At 42.8% G+C, this 21512-nt stretch overlaps 1 protein-coding gene across 1 annotated transcript in view; it reads left to right on the forward strand.

Annotated features, from left to right (window-relative positions):
* The window catches only part of NUBPL (NUBP iron-sulfur cluster assembly factor, mitochondrial), a 225428-nt gene that overhangs the window by 16147 nt on the left and 187769 nt on the right, over nucleotides 1–21512 (forward strand). The window contains exon 3 of the mRNA XM_090033568.1: nucleotides 579–613. Within this exon, the coding sequence (XP_089889694.1) occupies nucleotides 579–613 (35 nt within the window). The remainder of the gene's footprint in view (nucleotides 1–578; nucleotides 614–21512) is intronic.

Genomic DNA, 21512 nt, shown 5'->3' on the forward strand with positions numbered 1-21512 from the left:
CAGGAAGGGCATGAGTCTGATTCTAAAGATGTAGCTTACCCATAAAAAGCGTAATACTTAATTGTGAATTGAAATGTTATGATGATGAATGAAAAGCATGATTAGGATATTTTCATTAGGAGTATTTTTTTCTAGCACAATGTGCCATAGTTTTAAAAAAATTGTAAAGGTATTGAATTCTTCAACAAAAGGCTGAAAGATCGTTTAAAAAATAAAAAGCTGCTCTTTTGATAAAATGCTTTGAAAAACATGTATGGTTTAGTGTTTTAGGAACTAAAGCCTTTTTTTACTGCTTTGTTAGCTTGAGCTATACTTGTTCTGACTTCTGTCTGTACCCAAAAATAAGTAAGATAACTAGTACTCTCAGCTTGAGCTTGCCAGTCCAGTAGCAGGTATTTTGAAACATTAATGCTGCTGATGCTTAAGCATAAGGGGTAATACCAAGGTAACAATTATATGCGCAATATTTATATTAAATGTAGACATTTTAAATGTCCCTTCTTGAAGACATTTGTATTGTTTTAAACTTTTTGGCCAATAACATTTTACTGCAATTTAATTTTTTTTTTTTCTTACAGTAAACATAGCCCTTGCATTAGCAGCAAATGACTCGGTAGGTGACAATCTAATTATTAGTTTAACATTAAAACTAATTTAGCATAAAGCTAATTCAACTCATGTAAATAATACAGTTACTATTGGGGAAGTCATAAGTGAAATGAACATAGTTACTTTTGGAAGAATGTTTTTTATTAGCCTTGAATTTACATTTGTTGTGTTAATGCTATAAAACAAGTCAATGACTCAGTAGCTCTGATTCCTCATTTGGCTTTGTCAGCAGTGTTCCCATTCCACTATAAGTGTCAGTGACTTCACTATGATTCTGCTGGGATGCATGGGCATATGAGTGAATACTGATGTGAGGTTGGAGCCTGTGTGATATGGATTTGGAAATTCATGATATGGAATTGGAAACATTATGTGCATGTGGCTACTGCTCAAAATATTTTTCATGGTAATACAAGTTTACTTTGGAATTGGAAATTGGAATTTTAAAACAGATTAAACAAGGATCCCTGGTAATAAGCATTTTCCCTTCTTTTCAGTTCTGTTACTGGTTGTGATAATAGTGCATACAGGACTTCTGTAGCAGTTTAAACTTGCTGTAACCAGTGTTAAGGGTGGATATAAACACGTGTGCTGGTGATGGAGTGAACGCACAAATACATTTGACACCATTATAGTGGTATAGAGCTCACACAGTTTGTAGTTATTTTGGCTGAGCTGCTGCACTAGCTGAGATGTTGGCTGAGCTGCTACACTAGCATCATTTGAAGCTCAGGATCCCTGATGGCTTCTAGAGTAGGTGCCCCAGTACATGCTGGGAACTTGAGGCCAGATTGTCAAAGGCCTTTACTTCTGCTGATTACAAGTTAGCCAGATGACTTTGCTGAAGGTTCTCATGTAAAATTATTAATCACAAAGCCATGGACTCTGTTACTGGTTGTGATGATAGTGCAGACAATGCTTCTGCCATGTACTAGTATTCAGATCCTGGTAGGAATGTGGAGGGTTCTTTATGTTAAAGAAATCTTTCCACCCTCCTTTTGAAGGTTTTATTGACATGGTTTGCAGGGCTGTTGAGGTAGCTAGCCTTTTTCCGCAATACTTGGGAACTGTTAATTTGAGCTGGTGAATGTTGCAGATTGAACTCCTGTGTGCTGACTTGGGGGCAGATGTGAATGAGATGTCTCTGTGCCATTTCCTCTGTTATTTGATGTCTTTGTCCATCTTGCCTGGGTAGTAGAATTACCATGAGCAAAAACAAACCAGGTGCTGTGGGTGCCCAGGATGCTTGTAACTGAGAAATTGGGAAAGTATAAAGCCAACATGTGTGGTTGTCTTTGATCATAAATAGAGTGTCAAACACTAGCAGGGCATTTCCACTAAGTGCTTGGAGATTTGATGGTATAGATTTGAAACCGGATGCTCCACACTCCAAAAAATCATTTTTTGAGTAGGAGGGGAAATGGGGAGGAGGGCTTAGCTGCAGGCCATGAACTGGTCATGAACCCTTCAGGAAAGGATGGTGCTGAACCCTTCAGGAAAGGATGGTGCATGACTTTTAAAGTTGGACGGAACTGCTAGCACAAGACAGTGGTCTTGACTACAGGGTGAATGGAGGGCTTTGGGTGTAACTTTGGGTGGGCTCGTCCATAATGACATGGCGTGTGCTGAGGAAATAGGTGTGGGTTTACTGGTGAAAGTGGTGTGTGTAGATGCAGATCCCCATCATCAGTAGTGCATGTAGTCCTTAGATCTTGGAATCTTGTTTCTTTGGGGAATGAGTATTTCCATACTACCCTTGCAGCAATGTTTACTATCACTTTAAGTCAGGGGTTTTCAACCTTTTTGGATCAGTGTACTCCCAGGAGCCGGACATGGAGTGTGGGGGAGTGGGGTGGCACCTGCCGCATGTGAGCTTTCCCCTGCCCCCCACATCCGGCTAGATGGGTGGGTGACAGCAGCGTGGGATGGTGCTTGGCGGCGCTCTGTCCCTGCCTGCCTACACGTATCTCCTAGGGCCTTCTCAAGCACTGCTGGGGCATGCGTACCTCTGGTTGACAACCTCTGCTGTAAGTGACGGGCTGTGAGGGCAGCAGCTATTTTTGGTCAATTGAGCTGAATCTCTGGAGCCTTTGGGAACCTATGGTAGTCCAATTAGAGCTGTCATCAACTGCCTGTGGGACTAACTTCTGCTCCCTGTTTCATATAGGAGAAGACTTTCAACACTATCTCCATCTTTGCCTTGCATTGCTTCTTTAGGCCTCTTTCTTCTTGCTGTGATAGAAGGCAAGAGGCAGCAATGATATGTACCCCAGTGCTCTTGTCTTCTGCAAGAATTATTTATAGCTCCTCACAATATGGGCACATGCTTCTCCTGTGCTGAGTGAAATGTGCTTGGTTTTCTGTGCCGCCTTGTGTTTTGTCCTTGAGGTCTTTAGTTTTCCAGTGGCAATACTTGGCATTGCAATTGTATCTCTGTTAACATCTGCACTTTGTTTGGATCAATCTAATTTTACCCCAGAGTCAAGGTACTTACACCAGAGTAGCATCCATTATGCTTTTACAACAATGTGAAGGAGGAATATACTGATCTAAGGATGTGAACACACAGCGCATAGATAACACAGTTGTAAAAACTGTGGTGGTCATGGGTGCCTTCTGTACTCAGCTGTCATTCATAACAGAGATGGGAGCTTTTGTTCTTATTGGGTATTTTTTTAGTTTTTTAGGAGAAAAAGTGTCATGTTGATAGTTTATCAAGAGCGTATTAAGATGGCTATTGTATGTTTCTGTGGTAATTTTAAGGCCTAAATCCCACTAATCAAGGCCAAAAACAGATCAGATCACAGCTGCTTTGGTAAACACATCTTTAGGCAAACTTTTTAAAATTGTGCTTCTTTGGGACAGTGCAATTAAATGTGGACAAATATTTAATGTCGGGGTGAGGGAGAATATTATTAATTGAGAGAATCTAGTTATGGAACCGATTTTTAGAGAAGATTAGACTTAATTCTAAATCTGACCACTTTCAGAAAATGTTGAAAAACCTTCCTATCAAATAATATTTTTCCAGAATAACCAGAACAGCCTTCCTAATGTAAAAGCAGTGCCCTTTCCCCCTTTTAAATTAAAAAAACAAAACAAAGCAAAGCAAAAAATTATACCAAGAAGAACTTTCTATAATCTAAAAAGGGACAAGAGCCAGCAATTTTTTGAAGTCCACAAGGAGTTATATTATTGTTAGTTTGTTTTATGTTGTACGTGTTCAGACATGACAGTGATAGCTGGCCAACACAAAACCTTAGAGGTACCCCCAGTGTCTCTCTCTAGGCCATATTGTTTCATTAGAATATCTGGGTTTAAGATTCAGGAATTCATGGGTCAGGATCTTGTGCCCAGACTATTTGGCATATTTTTGCTTTCCACTATACATAGAAAATAATTTAGGTAGAGGATTTCATTTAGATACCTGATGAAAAGATAATTTCTGATTATAAAATATTTTTTTATGCAAGGCCAGGAAGGCTAGAGATAAAGCCTTTGGTTCAGTGCTAGATTATAAGAACTGTAGCACCTCTGGGTTACCTGTTATAGATGGTTTAGTTAATTAGTACTAAGAATTGTGCAAGCTGTTGTAGCTGTACTGAGATATATTAATGTATATAACTTTCCTTTTGTATGGAGAAATAACTTGGGCTTTACCCTAGTGTCCTATTTTTAATTGCTTGCTTAGTTTTGACAGCTGATTCTTTTAGTTCCTTTGATGTAGCAGCAGTCAGTTCCACACCCCCAGGAGCACTGAAAGGAATTTTTGGTTTTTATGCCAGGACGATTTATTCAGTCTGGGATGACTATTTATGAAAGCTGCATGGCCAGAGACAATTTATTATAGCAGAAACAACTTGAATTAATAGATGCCAGCAATAATAGAATAGAGATTGCTTGTTTATGAACAGAGTATTTTGGTGAGCAAACACCAGCTGTGCGTGACTAAGGATGGCACAAATCCAGTTGGGAGATTGTATGCTTATGCTGTCGCTATGAGGCAGACTCTCTAGTCAGCTTTCTTTGGCCTTTCCTTTTCTTCCCAAGAAGATTTACATTTCTTAGTATAGGATACAACTTTTTTTGGTGGCTTGAGTGACAGAAGCCCACCGAGAAAACCATATGGAACAAATCAGTGTGCAAGTCTAATCAAATGACTTCGGCATGGAGTATAGTCTGGACTCATGACTACAGGGCCAGTATCAACATGACTACAGGGTCAGCTTGTTCTAGCCTATTCCATGTTAAGGATACCGTACAATGGATTACAAGCAAATTTTGAGCCACTTTAATAATAATAATAATTTTTTTTGCTTTATGGAGTAGCCTTTATGAGAAACGAACTGCTTGCTTAAGGACATTGGGATTTTTGTTGTGTTGCTACAGAGGCAGCCAGCCAGAAGAGGGAGCTCCAGTTAATGAACAAATTCTGTCTTCCAAAAAACCCTGTTTTATCATCTTCATGACCGCACAGTTAAATAATAAACATTGTCTTGTAGTGCATAAGAAGTGAGAAGAGTTAGTGAACAGCTAAATCAAAGTGGCAGAAAAAAGAATGGGCCAACTATTAAGACAGTATTATAAATAATATTGAATATAAACAGAACTGGAAAAGCCTCTAAATGAAAATCTTCATTTAGAAACTAAGTTAAGAAACAGTGGAAGTTTATCCTGAACACAGTACTAAGCTAGTAACTACCTATATTCACTTTCCCACTATTGCAGATATATGTTTTAATGAGTGCTTTCTTACTTTACTACCTCTGCATAAACACTTGTTATAAATAAATTATTTAGTATGTTTAGAATTAATTCCTGTTCTCCTTGGTCAAAACTTGGATGTTATTTGGTTATAAAAAGCTGGTAGTTCAAAAAAAAAATTCTTCCTTCACATCTCAGTTTCATTTTTTGTTTGATCTTTATAATGATTTTGGTTCTGCATAAAGCTGAGTGAATAATTTATGAATATTTCATTAAAAATATTACATTGTATATATTTCCAGATATATTATTTGTAAAGGGCACGTTATGGAAGAAACAGAGGAAGGCCATTGGTTAACTTGTTTGAAAATTATCCCCAGATGCTAGACCAGTGGTTCTCAACCTTATTAGACTCAAGGCACCCCTCGGGGAAATGCCAGCTCTTAGTTTTTACTCACTTTTTGAGTAAAAACTACATTTTTTTTTTTTCATTAAATTCTTCTCATGCTCGGAGTCAGCAGCATTCACTTCCCTGTCTTTGCAGCTTTCATCAGACAGTGGGCACACCTGTGTGGGCAAACCTGTCCAGTGCACCTTTTAGGTGTTCTTGAGTAATAGTTGGTGTGTTCTCCACTAGTCAGTGCATTTGAGTTCTCTGCATGCTTGCTAGGAAACTGATTGTATTTGTTCTCTTTTGGATATTTCTTAGTTCCTAAGAACAATAATACAGTCATCCTTTTTGTTGCAGAGAGCTCAGAAAGCCCACAACAAATCAGAATGTTTTTAACAGTATGAATTCCTACTTGAAGTCTCTGGGTTTATCTTGTGAGTCACATTTGCACACCTAACAGTGCTAACTTTGCTAGCTTTGTATGGTATCTTGAGATCCTTTCAAGGGTACCACAAGTTACCCTTGTTGAGAAGTCACCGTGCTAGACGCATAGTATTGTGATTATTGCATTTGTCTCTTATCATGGTAATAAGTGTCAAGGAATCTAGTACAGAGTTTGTGCTGTAAGGGGAAAAGCTTGTATTTGTTTAAATGCAGGTATTTGTAATCACTAACAAGAATATTATTGACTTCTATATTTTTCTGTTTATGTAGACCTTAGCTTACAATTTGTGGCTATTGAAACTTCAGTTGAAAGACTGTAGTAGAAGGATGCCATTATTGTTTTAAGTGTTCGCCTTTAAGAGTCAGGCTGTGTACTTATTGTACTTTCCAGGGTATGAAACCTCATACACACTTTTTTTTTATAGTCCCAAGATGAGCACTAGATTCGATTTCCCTCTCTTACTGAAAGCATACAACTAATTGCCTCCCATCCATATTTATGATATAAAAATGGATTAGATATGGGAAAGCTTTAAGGTCAGCTGTCAGAAAGTGAATGTCATTCTGCATGTTACTGTAATTCTACGTACTGTATCAATATATGGGCTGGAGCCTAAGTTTGGCAAGCAGTTTTTGTCTAGTTCTGACTAAGAAACCACTCTTAAAAGAATGTTTGTGTTGCTGGAGCACAAATAGATACTGTGTTTACCCAAATCCAAGAAGACTTCAAATTTAAGCTGACCCCATCATTATTAGATTTCATACCTGGAAAATGTATTAATTTGTTATAATTTGTTATAATTTTCCATTATAGAAACTAATTATTGGAGGGTTGTCTTAAGTTCATCCTCCCACCTTTACTGCAGTGGGGAAAGTAGCAGCAGTCTTAATTTGATACTGTCTCCCACAACATTCTCATAAACAAGCCAAGGAAGTACGGACTGGATGAATGGGCTATAAGGTGATTAGAAAACTGGCTGGAGCACCGGGCTCAGAGTAGTAATCAATGGTTTGATGTCTAGTTGGCAGCTGGTATCAAGTGGAGTTCCCCAGGGGTTGGTCCTGGGCCCAATTTTTTTCAATGTGTTTATCAACTGGAAGATGGCATGATGTGCGCCTTTAGCAAATTTGCAGATGACACCAAGCTATGGGGAGTAGCAGATATGCTGGAAGGTAGGGCTAGGATTCAGTGTGACCTAGGCAAATTGGAGGATTTGGCCAAAAGAAATCTCATGAGGTTCAACAAAGACAAGTTCAAGATCCTGTACTTAGGATGGAGCAATCGCATGTACCAGGACAGGCTCGGGGCTGACTGGCTGGGCAGCAGCTCTGCAGATAGCACCTGGGAGTTACAGTGGATAATAAACTGAATATGAGCCAACAGTGTGCCCTTGTTGCAAAGAAGGCTAACAGCATACTGGGCTGCATTTGTAGGTGTGTTGCTAGCAGGTCAGGGAAAGTGATTATTCCCTTTTATTCAGCACTGGTGAGGCCACATCTGGAGTACTGTGTTCAGTTTTGGGTCCCCCAGTACAGAAAGGATGTGGACAAATTGGAGAGAGTCCAGTGGAGGGCAATAAAAATGGTGTGGGGGGGTTGGGAGATACGACTTGTGAGGAAAGGCTGAGGGAACTGGGCTTATTTAGTCTAGAGAAGAGAAGACAGAGGGATTTAATAGCAGTTCAACAAAGGAAGGAGGTAGGCTGTTCTCAGTGATGGCAGATGACAGACGAGGAGCAACGGTCTCAAGTTGCAACAGGGGAAGTTTAGGTTAGATATTAGGAAGAATTTTCTCACCATTTGGGTAGTAAAACACTGGAACAGACTACCCAGAGAGATTGTGGACTGTCCATCCTTGGAGGTTTTTTAAGACCTGGCTAGACAAAGCTTTGGGTGGGATGATCTAGTTGGGGATGGTCCTGCTTTGGGTAGAGTGTTAGACTAAATGACCTCCTGACCTCCCTTCCAACCCTAATTTTCTGTGATTCTATGTTTCTATGAACAGCAGGACAGGCAATGCTGGGGCAGGTGGCAAGGGAGTCAAGTGGCCTGTCCTCCTCCTCTTGCCCCTTCCACAGCGTGCTGTCTGTCCCCTATACCACTTGTGACAAGTTTGGGCCCCAGGGTGGCCATGATGCCTCCTGGTTGGCCACATTGCTCCTGCCCTGCTCCGGTTCATTGGGTGTCCTCCCTTTCCTCTCACCTGCCATGCCTTGATAGAATTATCTGATTATGAAAACAACAGGCAAAGGGAGGCTGCTCCAGGGTATCTGAGTGAGCCTTTGTTGATTCAGCGGCCAGCAGGTCCCTCCTGGACCCATCTGATCATAGTTCGGTTCCTCAAGTGCTAGGGGGTGCTCTCCCTGCTTCATTTTTGCTTTAGTGCACCAGTTGCCTTAAGGGTGATTTGTGGCTTCCTTCTACACCTACAGTCATGCCCATGCCTCACATATGGCCAGGTCCCGGGGGACTGGAAAAGGGCCAGTGTGGTCCCTATTTTCAGGAAGGGGAGGAAGGAGGATCCAGGCAACTATAGGCCAGTCATTTTCACCTCCGTCCTTGGCAAAGTCTTTGAAAAGATTATTAAGGCTCATATATTTGAGAGCCCAGCAGGAAAAATTATGCTGAGGGGAAACCAGCGTGGGTTTGTAGCAGGTAGATCATACCTGACTAATCTAGTCTCTTTTTATGACCAGGTTACAAAACACCTGGACGCAAGAGTAGGGGTAGGTATCATTTACTTAGACTTCAGGAAGGCCTTCGGTATGGTATCCCACCCCATACTGGTGAACAAATTAAGAGTCTGTGCCTTGGATGATTACACAGTCCGGTGAGTGACAAATTGGCTAGAGGGTCATACCCAGAGAGTAGTGGTGGATGGGTTGGTATCGACCTGGAAGGACGTGGGCAGTGGGGTCCCGCAGGGCTCAGTACTTGGACTGATACTCTTCACTGTCTTCATCAGTGACCTGGATGAGGGTGTGAAATGTATTCTGTCCAAGTTTGTGGATGATACAAAACTGTGGGGAGAAGTGGACGCACCGGAGGGCAGGGAACAACTACAGGCAGACCTGGACAGGTTGGAAAAATGGGCAGAAAACAATAGAATGCAATTTAACAAGGAGAAATGCAAAGTGCTGCACCTAGGGAGGAAAAATATCCAGCACACCTACTGCCTAGGAAATGACCTGCTCGGCAGCACGGAATCGGAAGGGGATCTTGGAGTCCTAGGGGATTCCAAGATGAACATGAGTTGTCAGTGTAACAAAGTCATCAGCAAAGCCAACGCCACTTTCTTGTGAATCGGCAGATGCATGACAAACTGAACCAAGGAGGTGATGTTTCCCCTCTATCGGGCACTGGTCAGACTGCAGTTGGAATACTGCGTGCAGTTTTGGGTGCCACACTTCAAGAGGGATGTGGATAACTTGGAGAGAGTCCAGAGAAGGGCCACTCAAATGGTTTAGGGCTTGCAGGCCAGGGTCTTGCAGGCCAAGCCCTACGAGGAGAGACTAGGGCACCTGGACCTCTCCAGCCTTGGCAAGAGAAGGTTGAGAGGCGACTTTGTGTCTGCCTATAAATTCATCATGGGGGGCGCAGAAGGGAATTGGTGAGGTTCTACTCACCAAGGCACCCCTGGGGGTTACAAGAAATAATGGCCATAAGCTAGCAGAGAGCAGATTTAGACTGGACATTAGGAGGAACTTCTTCACAGGGTGGCCAAAATCTGGAATGGGCTCCCAAGGGAGGTGGTGCTCTTCCCTACCCCGGGAGTTTTCAAGAAGAGGTTAGAGAGGCATCTGGCTGGGGTCATCTGAACCCAGCGCTCTTTCCTGCCTATGCAGGGGGTCGGACTTGATGAACTATTGAGGTCCCTTCCAACCCTAACATTTATGAATATGCTACTGGTTATTGCTCTAATGGGGCACTTGCCCTAATACAATGCTAGGTTTTCTCAGCCTCAAAGTTTTTTGGGGGTTTTGGCTTTCCTGGTCTCTGCCCCTTTTCTTTAGCTTGGCCCCCTATCCTTGGCCCACTACACCAGATCTTGGCTTATGGGCCCCTGGCTCTGGTTTTTACCCCTGTAGGGCAGCTTTTCCCAACTGGTGTGCTGTTAGATGTTACCAGGTGTGCCATGGGATCTTGCAGGGGCACGGCTGCCGGCAGGGCATGGCTTCAGCCAGTGCCGCTACTGCTGCCTTGCAGTGCCACCGATCCATGTTTGGCCAGTGTGCCATGGGATGAAAAAGGCTGTCATTCTCCATGTTAGTGTAATTCTACGTACTGTGTGAATATATGGGCTGGAACCTATTCCTCTTAAAGTCCGAGTATGCCGTAGAATGAAAAAGGTTTGGAAATGCTGCTCTAGGGCTCTGGGCCCCTGGCCCTGGCTTTTTGCCCCTCTTGCTACTGCTTCATGTACTTTGGCCTTAGCCCCCCCCAGCATCAGGCCACCTCTGTTGTCTTATCTAGATCAGGTTTAAACCCTCTCAGTTTCTACTTGTCGGCATCTTGAGCCTTGGCTCTGGCAGGACTCAAAACACCATATGCTCCAAGGGCATCCTGAGGCTCCCCATAGCCCCTTGTAGCCACACTTGGTCCACCAGTCATGTGTACTTGAGCAAATGCACAAAAACTAGGCTGCTGCTTAACAAAACCTTTCCCCCCCCAGTCAGGGTTAACAACCGTTTGTTCAGCCATGCTCCCATGGGTCTGGTCTCCCTTCCTTCAGGGCATTTAGTGCCTGCCAGGGTCTCTCAGGCAGACTGTCTCTGCTGAGAGCTCCATCACCTGTAGAGGACCAGCCTTCCCCTTCCGTTCTCCATGTGGTGACTTCAGAGCTTCTCAAAGCGTGGCCCCTCTTGAGTCAGGTGACTCCTACCAGCACAGTTGTTCCTTTCTGATTCTAATGGGTACTTTATGGCTACTACTCTAGCTGCTGTAGCAGTGTCCTTGCTAGTCAAGCAGAGCTCTGCCCTACCGGCCTATTGCTGGGGCAGGTGGCCCTTCAATAGATACTTATGTCTTATGGGTCCCTGGCTGCAGCCAGCCTATAATGGGCAGTGTTTTCCTCACCTGTGGACCTCCCTGCTACTGCTTCTCCCTTAAAGTAATAGGAGTCTGGCTCCCTGTTACACTGACCATGCTGCCCATGTTGCCCCCTTCCCCAGCACTCAGGAGGTTCATTTTGGTTCTAGCTGGTGACACTGCTGGAAACCTGGAATAATTGCTTGACTCACCTTCTAGGTAGGGATGCCAACCATTGCTGCCCCTTCAGGGTCTCAGTCTCCAGAGGCTTCATCTAACCTTTCCCAAAAGCATCAGGGCTATGCAGATGCTGGAAAGGCTCTGCACCCCTGTGCTGCCTTCTCCCACAAGCTTACCCCAGCAGACAAGAACTATACAGTCTTGCTCTAGGAACTCATGGCCATCAGAGCAGCTTTTGTGGAGTGACACTATTATCTTGAAGAGGCATGCCACATGGTGCAAGCTCTCACTAATCATAAAAACGTGGAAGAACTTGAACCTAAGGTACTTAACCAGAGGCACTTCCAGTTGGCCCTCTTTCTCTTGATTTTATTTTCAGAAATCTTAGAAATGGGAAGACAGACATCCTTTCCTGATGCAGGCTTGTCTTAGGAGCCATCCATATTCTGAAGCCCTACAGCCTCAGTGGTGCTGTATGGCTGGTGGACCTGCTCTCCATGCTGCCACCCAGTGAAGCTGTGCTGTACTCATCCATAGTGTCCCCACTTTTTTTTGCATGTGGATATTATAAAGCACCAGTTTTAAAACCATTATTGGGAATGTAACATTTAACAAACCAGTCAGCAGAGACTGAATTGCAATGATCTGACCTTTTTGAGAGAATAACCTATCTAAATGTTGCTTCATGCTGTTCCAGAAAAATCTGCCAGTGAAGATTTAATTGTATGTAAGCACTGTGGCTGGGAGAGAGTAAGAGAACCTTTACATGGAAACAGGAAGGATTTTATGTTAGCTAAAGGATGAGCATTTAAGAGAAGTCTGTGACTCTGGGCATTTCTGAGACGGATTGCAATAAAATTGTAGGAAAAAACTATTTGGCTTTAATAAAACATATTTTAGGCTATTTAAATAGTGAACAGCTGGAAGAGTTGGAAGATTAGAGAGTTTCTACTCTGTTGGGATTAAAATATAAGGTATTAAAATTAATACTGTAGCCAAAAAGGAATCAGGTTTTTTCTCCAAAGATAATAGAGGCAGATTCCGGGACAGATTCCTTTTCTGCAGGTATATATTGAGTTACAGAATCAGCAGTCCATATGGAAAACTTCTGTGTTGGTGCATAGTTCATAGAATAATGAGGTAATGGAACAGTTGCAAGATCTAAGTGGGAGATGGATCACAAAATCATTTATTCTATTTATTACCAATTATGTATTTTTGAGAAAAAGAATGGAAGGTTTGACTGTGCATATGTTTGGGAAAAGGAAAAAACACTATATCAAGATGTCCTGGAAGGATTATGAGGTAAATCTTAGTTCTCTTCCTTAAATCAAGAGAAAGCATATTATCAAGGGTTCGTGGTTGAACAAAACAGTCTTATAGACTCTATTGCTCCATATGGTGTGCATGAATAGGCAGAAGTCTTTTTGCTTGAACAAATATACCTGTGGTCTTCTAGGAAGACCTGAAGTTTAGGTGTGAGGAACATGCTGTACATCTAGGGGTCGACTGAACTCGAGGAGGCAACCAGTTGATTTTGTGTGCAGATCCTGGGGCTGGCCGCCATTTTCCTGGGCTGAGTGCAGTGGGGTCCCCCCCACATGCCTCTGGCTGAGGGGTCCCAGAAGTCCTGCCTCTCCCTTTAGATTGCCAGATGGCCCAAAACTGACTTAATTACCCTGATTAAGCCTGGGGAAGCCATTAATCCTTGCATTATTAAGCCGTGGTTTTGGGCCATCACTGAGTGGGGAGGCTGCACAGGCTGCACCAGGGCCTGTGGAACTCTGGCTTGGCTTGTTGCCCATGGTGGGTGCACATGTGTAACGAACTGGGTTGGGGCTTCATGGACCTGGTGCAGCTGCTTGCAGCCTCCCAGCTGCCTGCCACAACTGGCCCAGAACCCCGGTGCAGCTGCCTGCAGCCTCCCTGAAAGGTGGGCCTCTGTGCCCAGACACAAGAACTCTATAATAACGAGAGGCGGAGGGTCATTAATCTTCCTTCAGAAAACCTGGGGCCTATCGTGAATGTGTTAGTGGTTGGTGGATTTTGGGGTTATAGGTTTGAACATTGAGCTACAGCCCACCCCCATTCAACTTTTACAAAACACACAAAGGTCAAGTGCACTGAATTCAGGAGGAACATGCATTGAAAAATCATCAACATAACGGATAGAACCTAACCATAATAGCAATATTATAATCAACTATACAGCGATAACAAGTTAAACCTGCTAGAGGGAAGTGTGGTGCAGCACCAGGTCCTACCGTGCAGTTCACTGATTCAGCAATGACAGTGATCCTTGTCAGTAGTCAGATCCTTTCACCCTAAGGGTACTTGGATCTGAACTAAAAGAGTGAGGGTGATACGTTACCAAATGATTGCTGGAGATCAAAGAAACCATTACTAGGTAAGTATCCAGATAAGGATCTTTCACACCCTTGCTTTCCACACGTTATCTCTCTCTCTCTCTCTCTCTCTCTCTCTCTCACACACACACACACACACACACACACACACACACACACACACACACACACACACACACACACACACACACACACACACACACACACACACACACACACACACACACACACACACACACACACACACACACACACACACACCCCTCTGTCCTCTCCCTCTCTTTCCTTAGTCTTCCACACTTTCTCACACCTTGCATACACTATCTGTCTCTAAATTAACTCACTTGCCAACAGTCTTAGGTTACACAACATTCGTGCGCATACCAATCACCAAGCCAACAACAATGACCCCGTGAGCACGCCCATTCTTCTCACAGGACTTTCTTTTATATTCCCCTGATCACCTCACCTGTTAATCATCACTATCCTCCAATCATAATGTAATGCACATGCTTCCCAATCACTGTGCACTCAGCACCTAGGTGTTGCACAAGTTACTCAACTGGTCCAGGTGAAACACTGCACATGCCCCATCACCAAAAGCAGGTCACTGACATGATTGAGGTGGAAAGTTGAACTGTTCAGGAACCTGCATACCTCTAGCCAGAGCATGCATGGCTGTGAGGGAACCCAGGCCAGAAACCTGCCTCTAACCTCCCTGCCTCCTGCTGCGAGCAGCTGTGTTCTGCCACCCCTCCTGCTCTCCCCCCCACCCCTCCCCCTCTGCCCTTTCCCCCCCTGTTCCCCTCCCATTCTTTAAGACTTGCAGGGCATCCTGCCCTTTTCTTTGCTTGCCAGGAAGTTTTTTTGTTTTGTTTTGTGTTGGGGCTTTTTTTTGCAGTGAGCCCACCGTTTTTCATGGATCCCACCTGATTTCACATTTTCCACAAAAAATTTGCACAGTTGAGAATCTGGTAGATCCCTATCCACATCTTGAGGAATTCTTATGTTCAAGGGCTCTTTTGTGGAACTTGGGGAAAGTGCAAGGGAAGTATTGCAAGAAACTGAAATTAAGCTGAAAGCTACCCCTTAGAGCTTACTTGAGAATGGTGCAGGTGTCTGGTGAAGGTTATAAAATAGATCCAGCTGAGACCGTCGCTGTTCTTGCAGAGAAACCATTGACTACCACAAAGAAGATTTATAAGCTGCTCGGTTTCCATGTCTACTGTTGGTAGTACATCAAGATGTTACTCGAATAACATAGAATATTACTTCGTAACTGTTTTGTTGGAGTCAAACGCATGGTCCCATTGAAAGTGAACACTCTTAAGAGAAGAAAATCAAAGAATAAGGCAGAGGATCTGGATGGATTCAACTGGTTAGTTACTTGGATGGAACAACTTCCAAGATAGTTAAATCAAATAAGTGACTGGTAAAGTCACTAATAATTAGGAATCTACTTAAATAATGGTGAGACAAAGGTTTTATCATGGCCTGCTCATGGTAAGCAGAGCAGGTTTCATGGGCATTTCACAGTGGCCCTGGCCCTCACTGCTGATTGCAGAGAGGTCCGGGGGCCCTGTCCTTCATTGCTGATTGGTGTCCAAATACATTCACTTTCTTCACTTAGTCTGTGTCACTGGCTCACCCTCCCTAGCTCTGACTCAAATTGTGTGCTCTATGGCTGTAGTGATCGCCATGCTTTCTTTGTATTCCAGTAAGCATTTTTTTTTGCTTGATTTCATGGGAAATTGTGGCCAATGCCTTTTTTCATGGTGATCGTGGAGATCACCATTCTTCATGGTTTCCACAAAAATCATGGAACTGTGAATTAGGCCCCTACCAATGTGTTCCAGTTATAGCTGACTTCATAAGAGACTTAAATGCAATTTTATACCATGGCTAGGAAAGATCACTTGTTAGGCTTTCTTTAAAAGCAAAAAATGGAAACAAAGGTGTAAGAATTTTTTGACCCAGTCGTTTACTTCCATTTACTGCTTATCCATAAAAATAACCTTACTATCTAAAAATACTGCAGGTGGATGTACAGAACAAGGAACACAAATGCAAGAAGAGAAAGAGAATCAGACTTCAGTAATTCTGATGTGATGTTTTCAGATACTGTCCATGACATAGAAATTTGGAAATTGGGAGAAATTTGGTGGCAGGAGTATTTTATTCACCTTGGGGAAATTCAGATGGTATTCAGAAGATTTGGAAACTAGTGATCAAACTGATGGGATCTGCATCTATCACTGAAAAGTCTGAACAACAAAACGAGACCATGGACCTTCAGACGAATGATGCGTGCAAGGGTAGATCATCTGAACAATCCAATGATGCTCCAGCTCATCTAAGTAGAGAAGAGCCTCAAAGACACTGATGTATGATTGTTTAAAGCAGTGGTTCTTAAACTTTTGAGGCTAAAGACACCCCTTGTTGGACTCAAAGCACCCTTTAGGATATACCAGCTCTCACTTCTTTACTCGTTTTTTATTGCAGAAAAATAGCAGAGCAATTCTTCTGTTGCAGAGAGCTCAGAAAGCCCACAACCGGTCAGAATGTTTTAGACACTGTAAATTTCTATTTGAAATTCCTACGTTTATCTTGTGAGTCTTGTTTCATACCTAACAGTGCTAATATTGGGCTTGGACGGAGAAATACATGGTTTCTCTCTCTGGAGAAACCATGAGTGTACAGAAGTTTATAACTTCTCTCCCAAAATAAAAGTGGCTACTCGGGGAGAAAAATAACTCGGGAACAACACAAGTGAAATGGTTCCCCGGAGAATATCTCTCAGGAGGCAGAGTTACTCTATAGGCAATCACTGTGCTTTGCTGCTGCCTTCTCCCCCCTCCCACATGGGGAGGGTGAGTGTGTGTCAGTCGTAGCCAAGCTGGGAGCAGAGCATGCCACCTGAGTGGTTTGGACTGGAAAAGCCTAGTACTGAAGCAGTTAGGGAATGTGTTCTGTTTCTGGCTTGTTCCTCACCTGAATCACGCTCCAGTAATTAGGTGCAGGGAAGCATACAAGTTTATGCCTTGCCCAGTCTTAGCAGGGTTCCAGCAGAACATGGGGGAAAGGCTGGAGACTTCTACCCAGAATGCCTCTGTTGCAACGTCTCTCAGCCTGATGCATATTATTAGTGTGGCCCCAACTTCCATTGTGACCCCCTCAGTTCAGCACTATTCAGTATGTGTGTGTACTTCAGGTACCCACCACAAAGGATCCATGTGCTAATAAGCCCTCACTCATGACTAGAACCAAGTGTTCTTGACACAAGTCCTAGGATGCACCAAAAATGTATGTGCAGATAAGGCACAGGGCAACCTGGTATGGCTTCACCTCCTGGTGGACAGGGCCACACTAATCATATGTGCCAGGCTGAGAGAAGGGGCAACAGAGGGATTCTGGGGATGTAGTGTCATAGCTCACCATGACTTGCAAGAAGAGTCAGCAATGAGGGGGCTGTACTTAACGGGTACTACTATATATCTTGTTCAGATGGGCGGCACTAACCTATTCTTGTGGTGGGTTTCCATCAGCATGCTTGCCCGATATGGGCCAAGTATTTTATAGTCATGCCCAGTGTTGGCTGCATTTAATCAACTTCATAGTTGGTTTCCATTGCTAAACGCATGCTGCTTTTGGCAGAAGTTTAATGATAGTCAGTGTTTTTAGTGAGAATTCTTTGTATGCGATTATAAGATGGGGGAGCTTTTCCCTCCAAGCCTGTAGTAGGGAAAGAAACCTTGTCTTGGAATCAAGTAAATACAGTATGTTTGTATAGTAGATTTTTTTTTCCTAAATGTGCTGCATATCTAATTACTTGGATTTACATAATTTATCAAATAGAAACTATTATCTAATAAGTCAGATCTAAACAGTTTAAATTCTATTATGTTGGAGAGCAAAAATGTGTGTGCAAGAGACATGAAAGAAACAGAAGGAAATTGGATGGTTCCCTTGTCAGTAGCAGAACTCATGGAAGATTTACTTGAGAACAATTGTTCTCAGCTTGTGGAATTTGTGGATTACTGCTAATAAGTCAAGTGGGTGTTCTGAATTTATTAATAGAAATTTTGTGATTACATTACATTTACAAGGGGAGAATGTAGCACTCAGAAGAGAATAGCAGAGTTATTTTTCCCTGTACTCTGTTCTTTATAAATTGAAGGTCTACTTAGAAGATATAAAATAGCAAACATGGAATATGGGAGGTGGATATAGCTGCAGAATTTGGTGTGTTATGAAAAGACTTAGACACAGTGGGGGTTGTGCAAGTTATTTGTGTGTTTTGCTTTGAATACTTAGTGCAAGAAAATTCCAGTTATAAAACCACTTCTGGGCCAGGAGTAGATAAAATTCTGTTCAGAAGCTAAAATATGCTGGATTTAGTTAGCAGCCTGAAATACCAGAATTCAAGTATATCCTTGGATTGTCTTCTCTTTGGGGTTTTGAGCATTGTGAAAACGTTGGAAAGGATGATTCAGCTTGTGCCAACTCACAAGATGCTTTAGTAGCTACAGTAAGCCTCTGCCAGTGTAATTAAATTAGAATACAGGATTAATGGTAGTATACCAGGGATACTTGCATGCCACAAGTGAAGAGTTGGGAGCACTAGAGCAGCCCTCCCTTCCCTTCCACACAGTGCTGAGCTGAGGGAGGTGTGGCCAGGCCCCGGCAAGACGCTTTGATTTGGGAGGGGTCCACCCCCTTTTGACAAACCTGGCAGGGAATTGATAATGCAGTGTTTATCACCTCTAACTCAGTGTTTATAACCCCATTAAGAAAACAACAGAAGGACATTACTAGCTACCTGTTGATTCTGCCTTTGTCCCATCTGCCATAGCACAGACCATAGCCAGAATGTGGTCTGCTAGCTAATGCTGTGTGTCTAAGGCAGCGGGGATGGGGAGGGGAGGGATGGAGCAGGGAAGCTTGTAGTCTTTGCTGAGCCCCAGCCAGAGAGCATGCCGGGATCCTGGGGGAGTCTGATTTAACTTAAATCAGCAAGGGGTCTGGGATAGGCATTGCATAAACCGGAATGACGTCTGGTACTACCTTCAACCAGGTTTATCTCAAACCAGTTTCGGCCATTTTCAAACTGGTTTATGTGCACTGAGTATCTTTTCTGTTACAGGTTTAAATCACTGATCACTTAAACTGATTTATGTGTAATATCTGTCCCTAGCCATGGAGAACATATAGATTCATAGATTCATAGATGCTAGGGTCGGAAGGGACCTCAATAGATCATCGAGTCCAACCCCCTGCATAAGCAGGAAAGAGTGCTGGGCCTACATTACCCCAGCTAGATACACATCTAGCCTTCGCTTGAAGACCCCCAGGGTAGGGGGAGAGCACCACCTCCCTTGGGAGCCCGTTCCCAAATATGGGACTTTTTTTTTTTGGTTCTGAAAAACAAAACATTTAATTTTGTCCATAACCAAGGACAGAAGCAAAATATCTCAAAACAAATGTTATATTATCCTTTTTTGATTCAGAAAAACAGCCTACGTGTATTATGCTGTCTTAGAACCACAATCAGTTTTTTAGTATGAAAGAGGAATGAAATTTGGGACTCCAAAGACTCTTGTGGTGATAGAAGAGTATTATATTATTTCCCCAGGACACTTATTTTATTTTTTATATTTGGAACCTGATGCACAGCACGGAGACAGCATTTGATGTACATTAGTATTTTTGAGTCCTAGGAATAAGTTACTTTTGGCAGGGATAATTTGGCAGTGTAACTCAATCAGAGGCCATGAAAACCATTTTAAACCTTAATTTCCTTCAGCATTATGGCTAAACTATAAGAAGGAACTCTCAGAGCTCGTTCTAGTACATCACTGGGTGTTAGTGTACTTTTGTTGCAAAAAATACAACAAAGGTTTGTACAAATAAACCTAACGGAAAAAAGTGTCAGTTAAGTTTAAAATAGTCAGTCAGGTTTTAAATAGGTTCTTCTGCAAATATTTACTTTGATTTTAGAAGTAATTATGTGGCACAGCCCTAAGATGATGTTTTGATGGGTTCGATTAGCTGCTGACATGGATAAAAGGACTGAGTCATGAATCTTTATAATTTGTTAAAACATGCATTTTATCGCAGAACAAAGAACCTCTAAAACTGTTGTTGATGTCTTTTGAAATCTAACACAAAATTGGGGCTTTCTGATCTTCCTAAATTGCAGCTTTCATATGTTAGGCAAGAAATGGAATAATCTATCAGAGTAACTGCAGTACATTTTATAGCTTTCACAGGATCTTATAAATTATAGAGAAACAAAAAAATCTAAATGAAGTCTAAAGCTTTCATCAGTGTCATTACAAAAACTGTGCCAACTCTCAGTCTGCAAATACTTAGAAATGTTAAAGAAAAGAGAACAGAATTTTGGCTAGCCACACACTAGGTTGAGTTTATGATGCCAATTGAGTTACCTGAAATCATGATTGTGATCTCTAAACAAAAGTAACACATTTTTATTTTTCATTTACAATACTTTTTGATGTACTTGGTTTACATGGTATGGACTTAGGAAAAGAATAAAATGAACAACTGCTATCCTTCTGAACTGTTATAACAATAAAAAGTCTTTGGTTGCCTTGATTTACAGCATACTACATGGGTGTACAACTCAAGCTTTACCTTTTAAATGTCTGCCAATAAACTTCCGCATTGAGAGCCACAATTAGTGAGATCCGTTCTGATTGGAAATTAGCTGTCAGCCAGTTTGCAAGTGAGAAACTAGATTGCAGATGCATGTGCAGAGTAATTAAATGAAAACTTACAGTGAGGACACAGGAATTGCTGTTTTGCTTTTCAAATCCTTTTTAAAAAAATATAATAAAGTGTTTTATTTAAATAGTTACCATATTTTCTCACATAAAACCAAGAACAGTAGCAGTATTAATTACTGTGGTTCTGGGAGCCATAGAATTACCATCTTTACTCGATTCAAAGACGAAGCTGAAGTTAAGACAACCCCCCAATTACTAGACTCGGTACATGGAAAATGTGTTATAATTTTTCATGTATAAAGTTTCATTATTAGAAGGTCATCTTTAATTCATCTCCTACACCATTGCAGGGAGGCAGGCAACGTGGAGGCAGGTAGTGTGGAGAGGTAAAGCAGCTTGCCCCCCCTTTGTGCCTCCCCCTTGCCACTTTGTTTTTTGCTTGCTATCCCGGTATCCTAGTGCCTCTTCTTCTCCCTCCACCACTGCCACCCCCCACCCCCACTCTGCGTCCAGCCGAAAACCCCTGCCTCGGGTAATCAGCATTTTTAGATTACTGGCACCCCCCATTCATGCTGGATAACAGAGCTTTTAGTATATGTTAATTCTGCCCTGCTCTTCCCCATCCCTTGTATCTTTCCCTGCTGCCAGATGTCCGGACCCATGAGGAGTCTTCCTCCCCAACCATGCACCAGATCAAGCTTATGCATGTGGTTGTCCTGTGGCAGAAAACCGCGCTACGGCTCCATGGCCACATGCCGTTGGACCTGGTGCATCAACTCTAGGACTTTGCACTGGCTCTAGGGCTGTGTGCTGGGTGAGATTTGGCATGAAGCTTCAGGGATAATGTGTAGGATTGGTTCTGTTGTGCAGTCCTTGTGTTGCTGTGGCCAGTGTAGGTCCCACTGTGCAGGGTTAGGGCCAGGTGTGGCCCCCAGCCCTGGCACATGTCCCCCCAGCTCCCAAGCCCCCCACCACAACTTGTTGCCCCCAACCTGTGGCCCCAAGCACCAGAGATGACAGATAATCAGTCTGTAACCATGCTTC

This window comes from Crocodylus siamensis, chromosome 2 (assembly GCF_052110815.1).
Source record: "Crocodylus siamensis isolate JL-2025a chromosome 2, ASM5211081v1, whole genome shotgun sequence".
Classification (NCBI taxonomy): domain Eukaryota; kingdom Metazoa; phylum Chordata; order Crocodylia; family Crocodylidae; genus Crocodylus; species Crocodylus siamensis.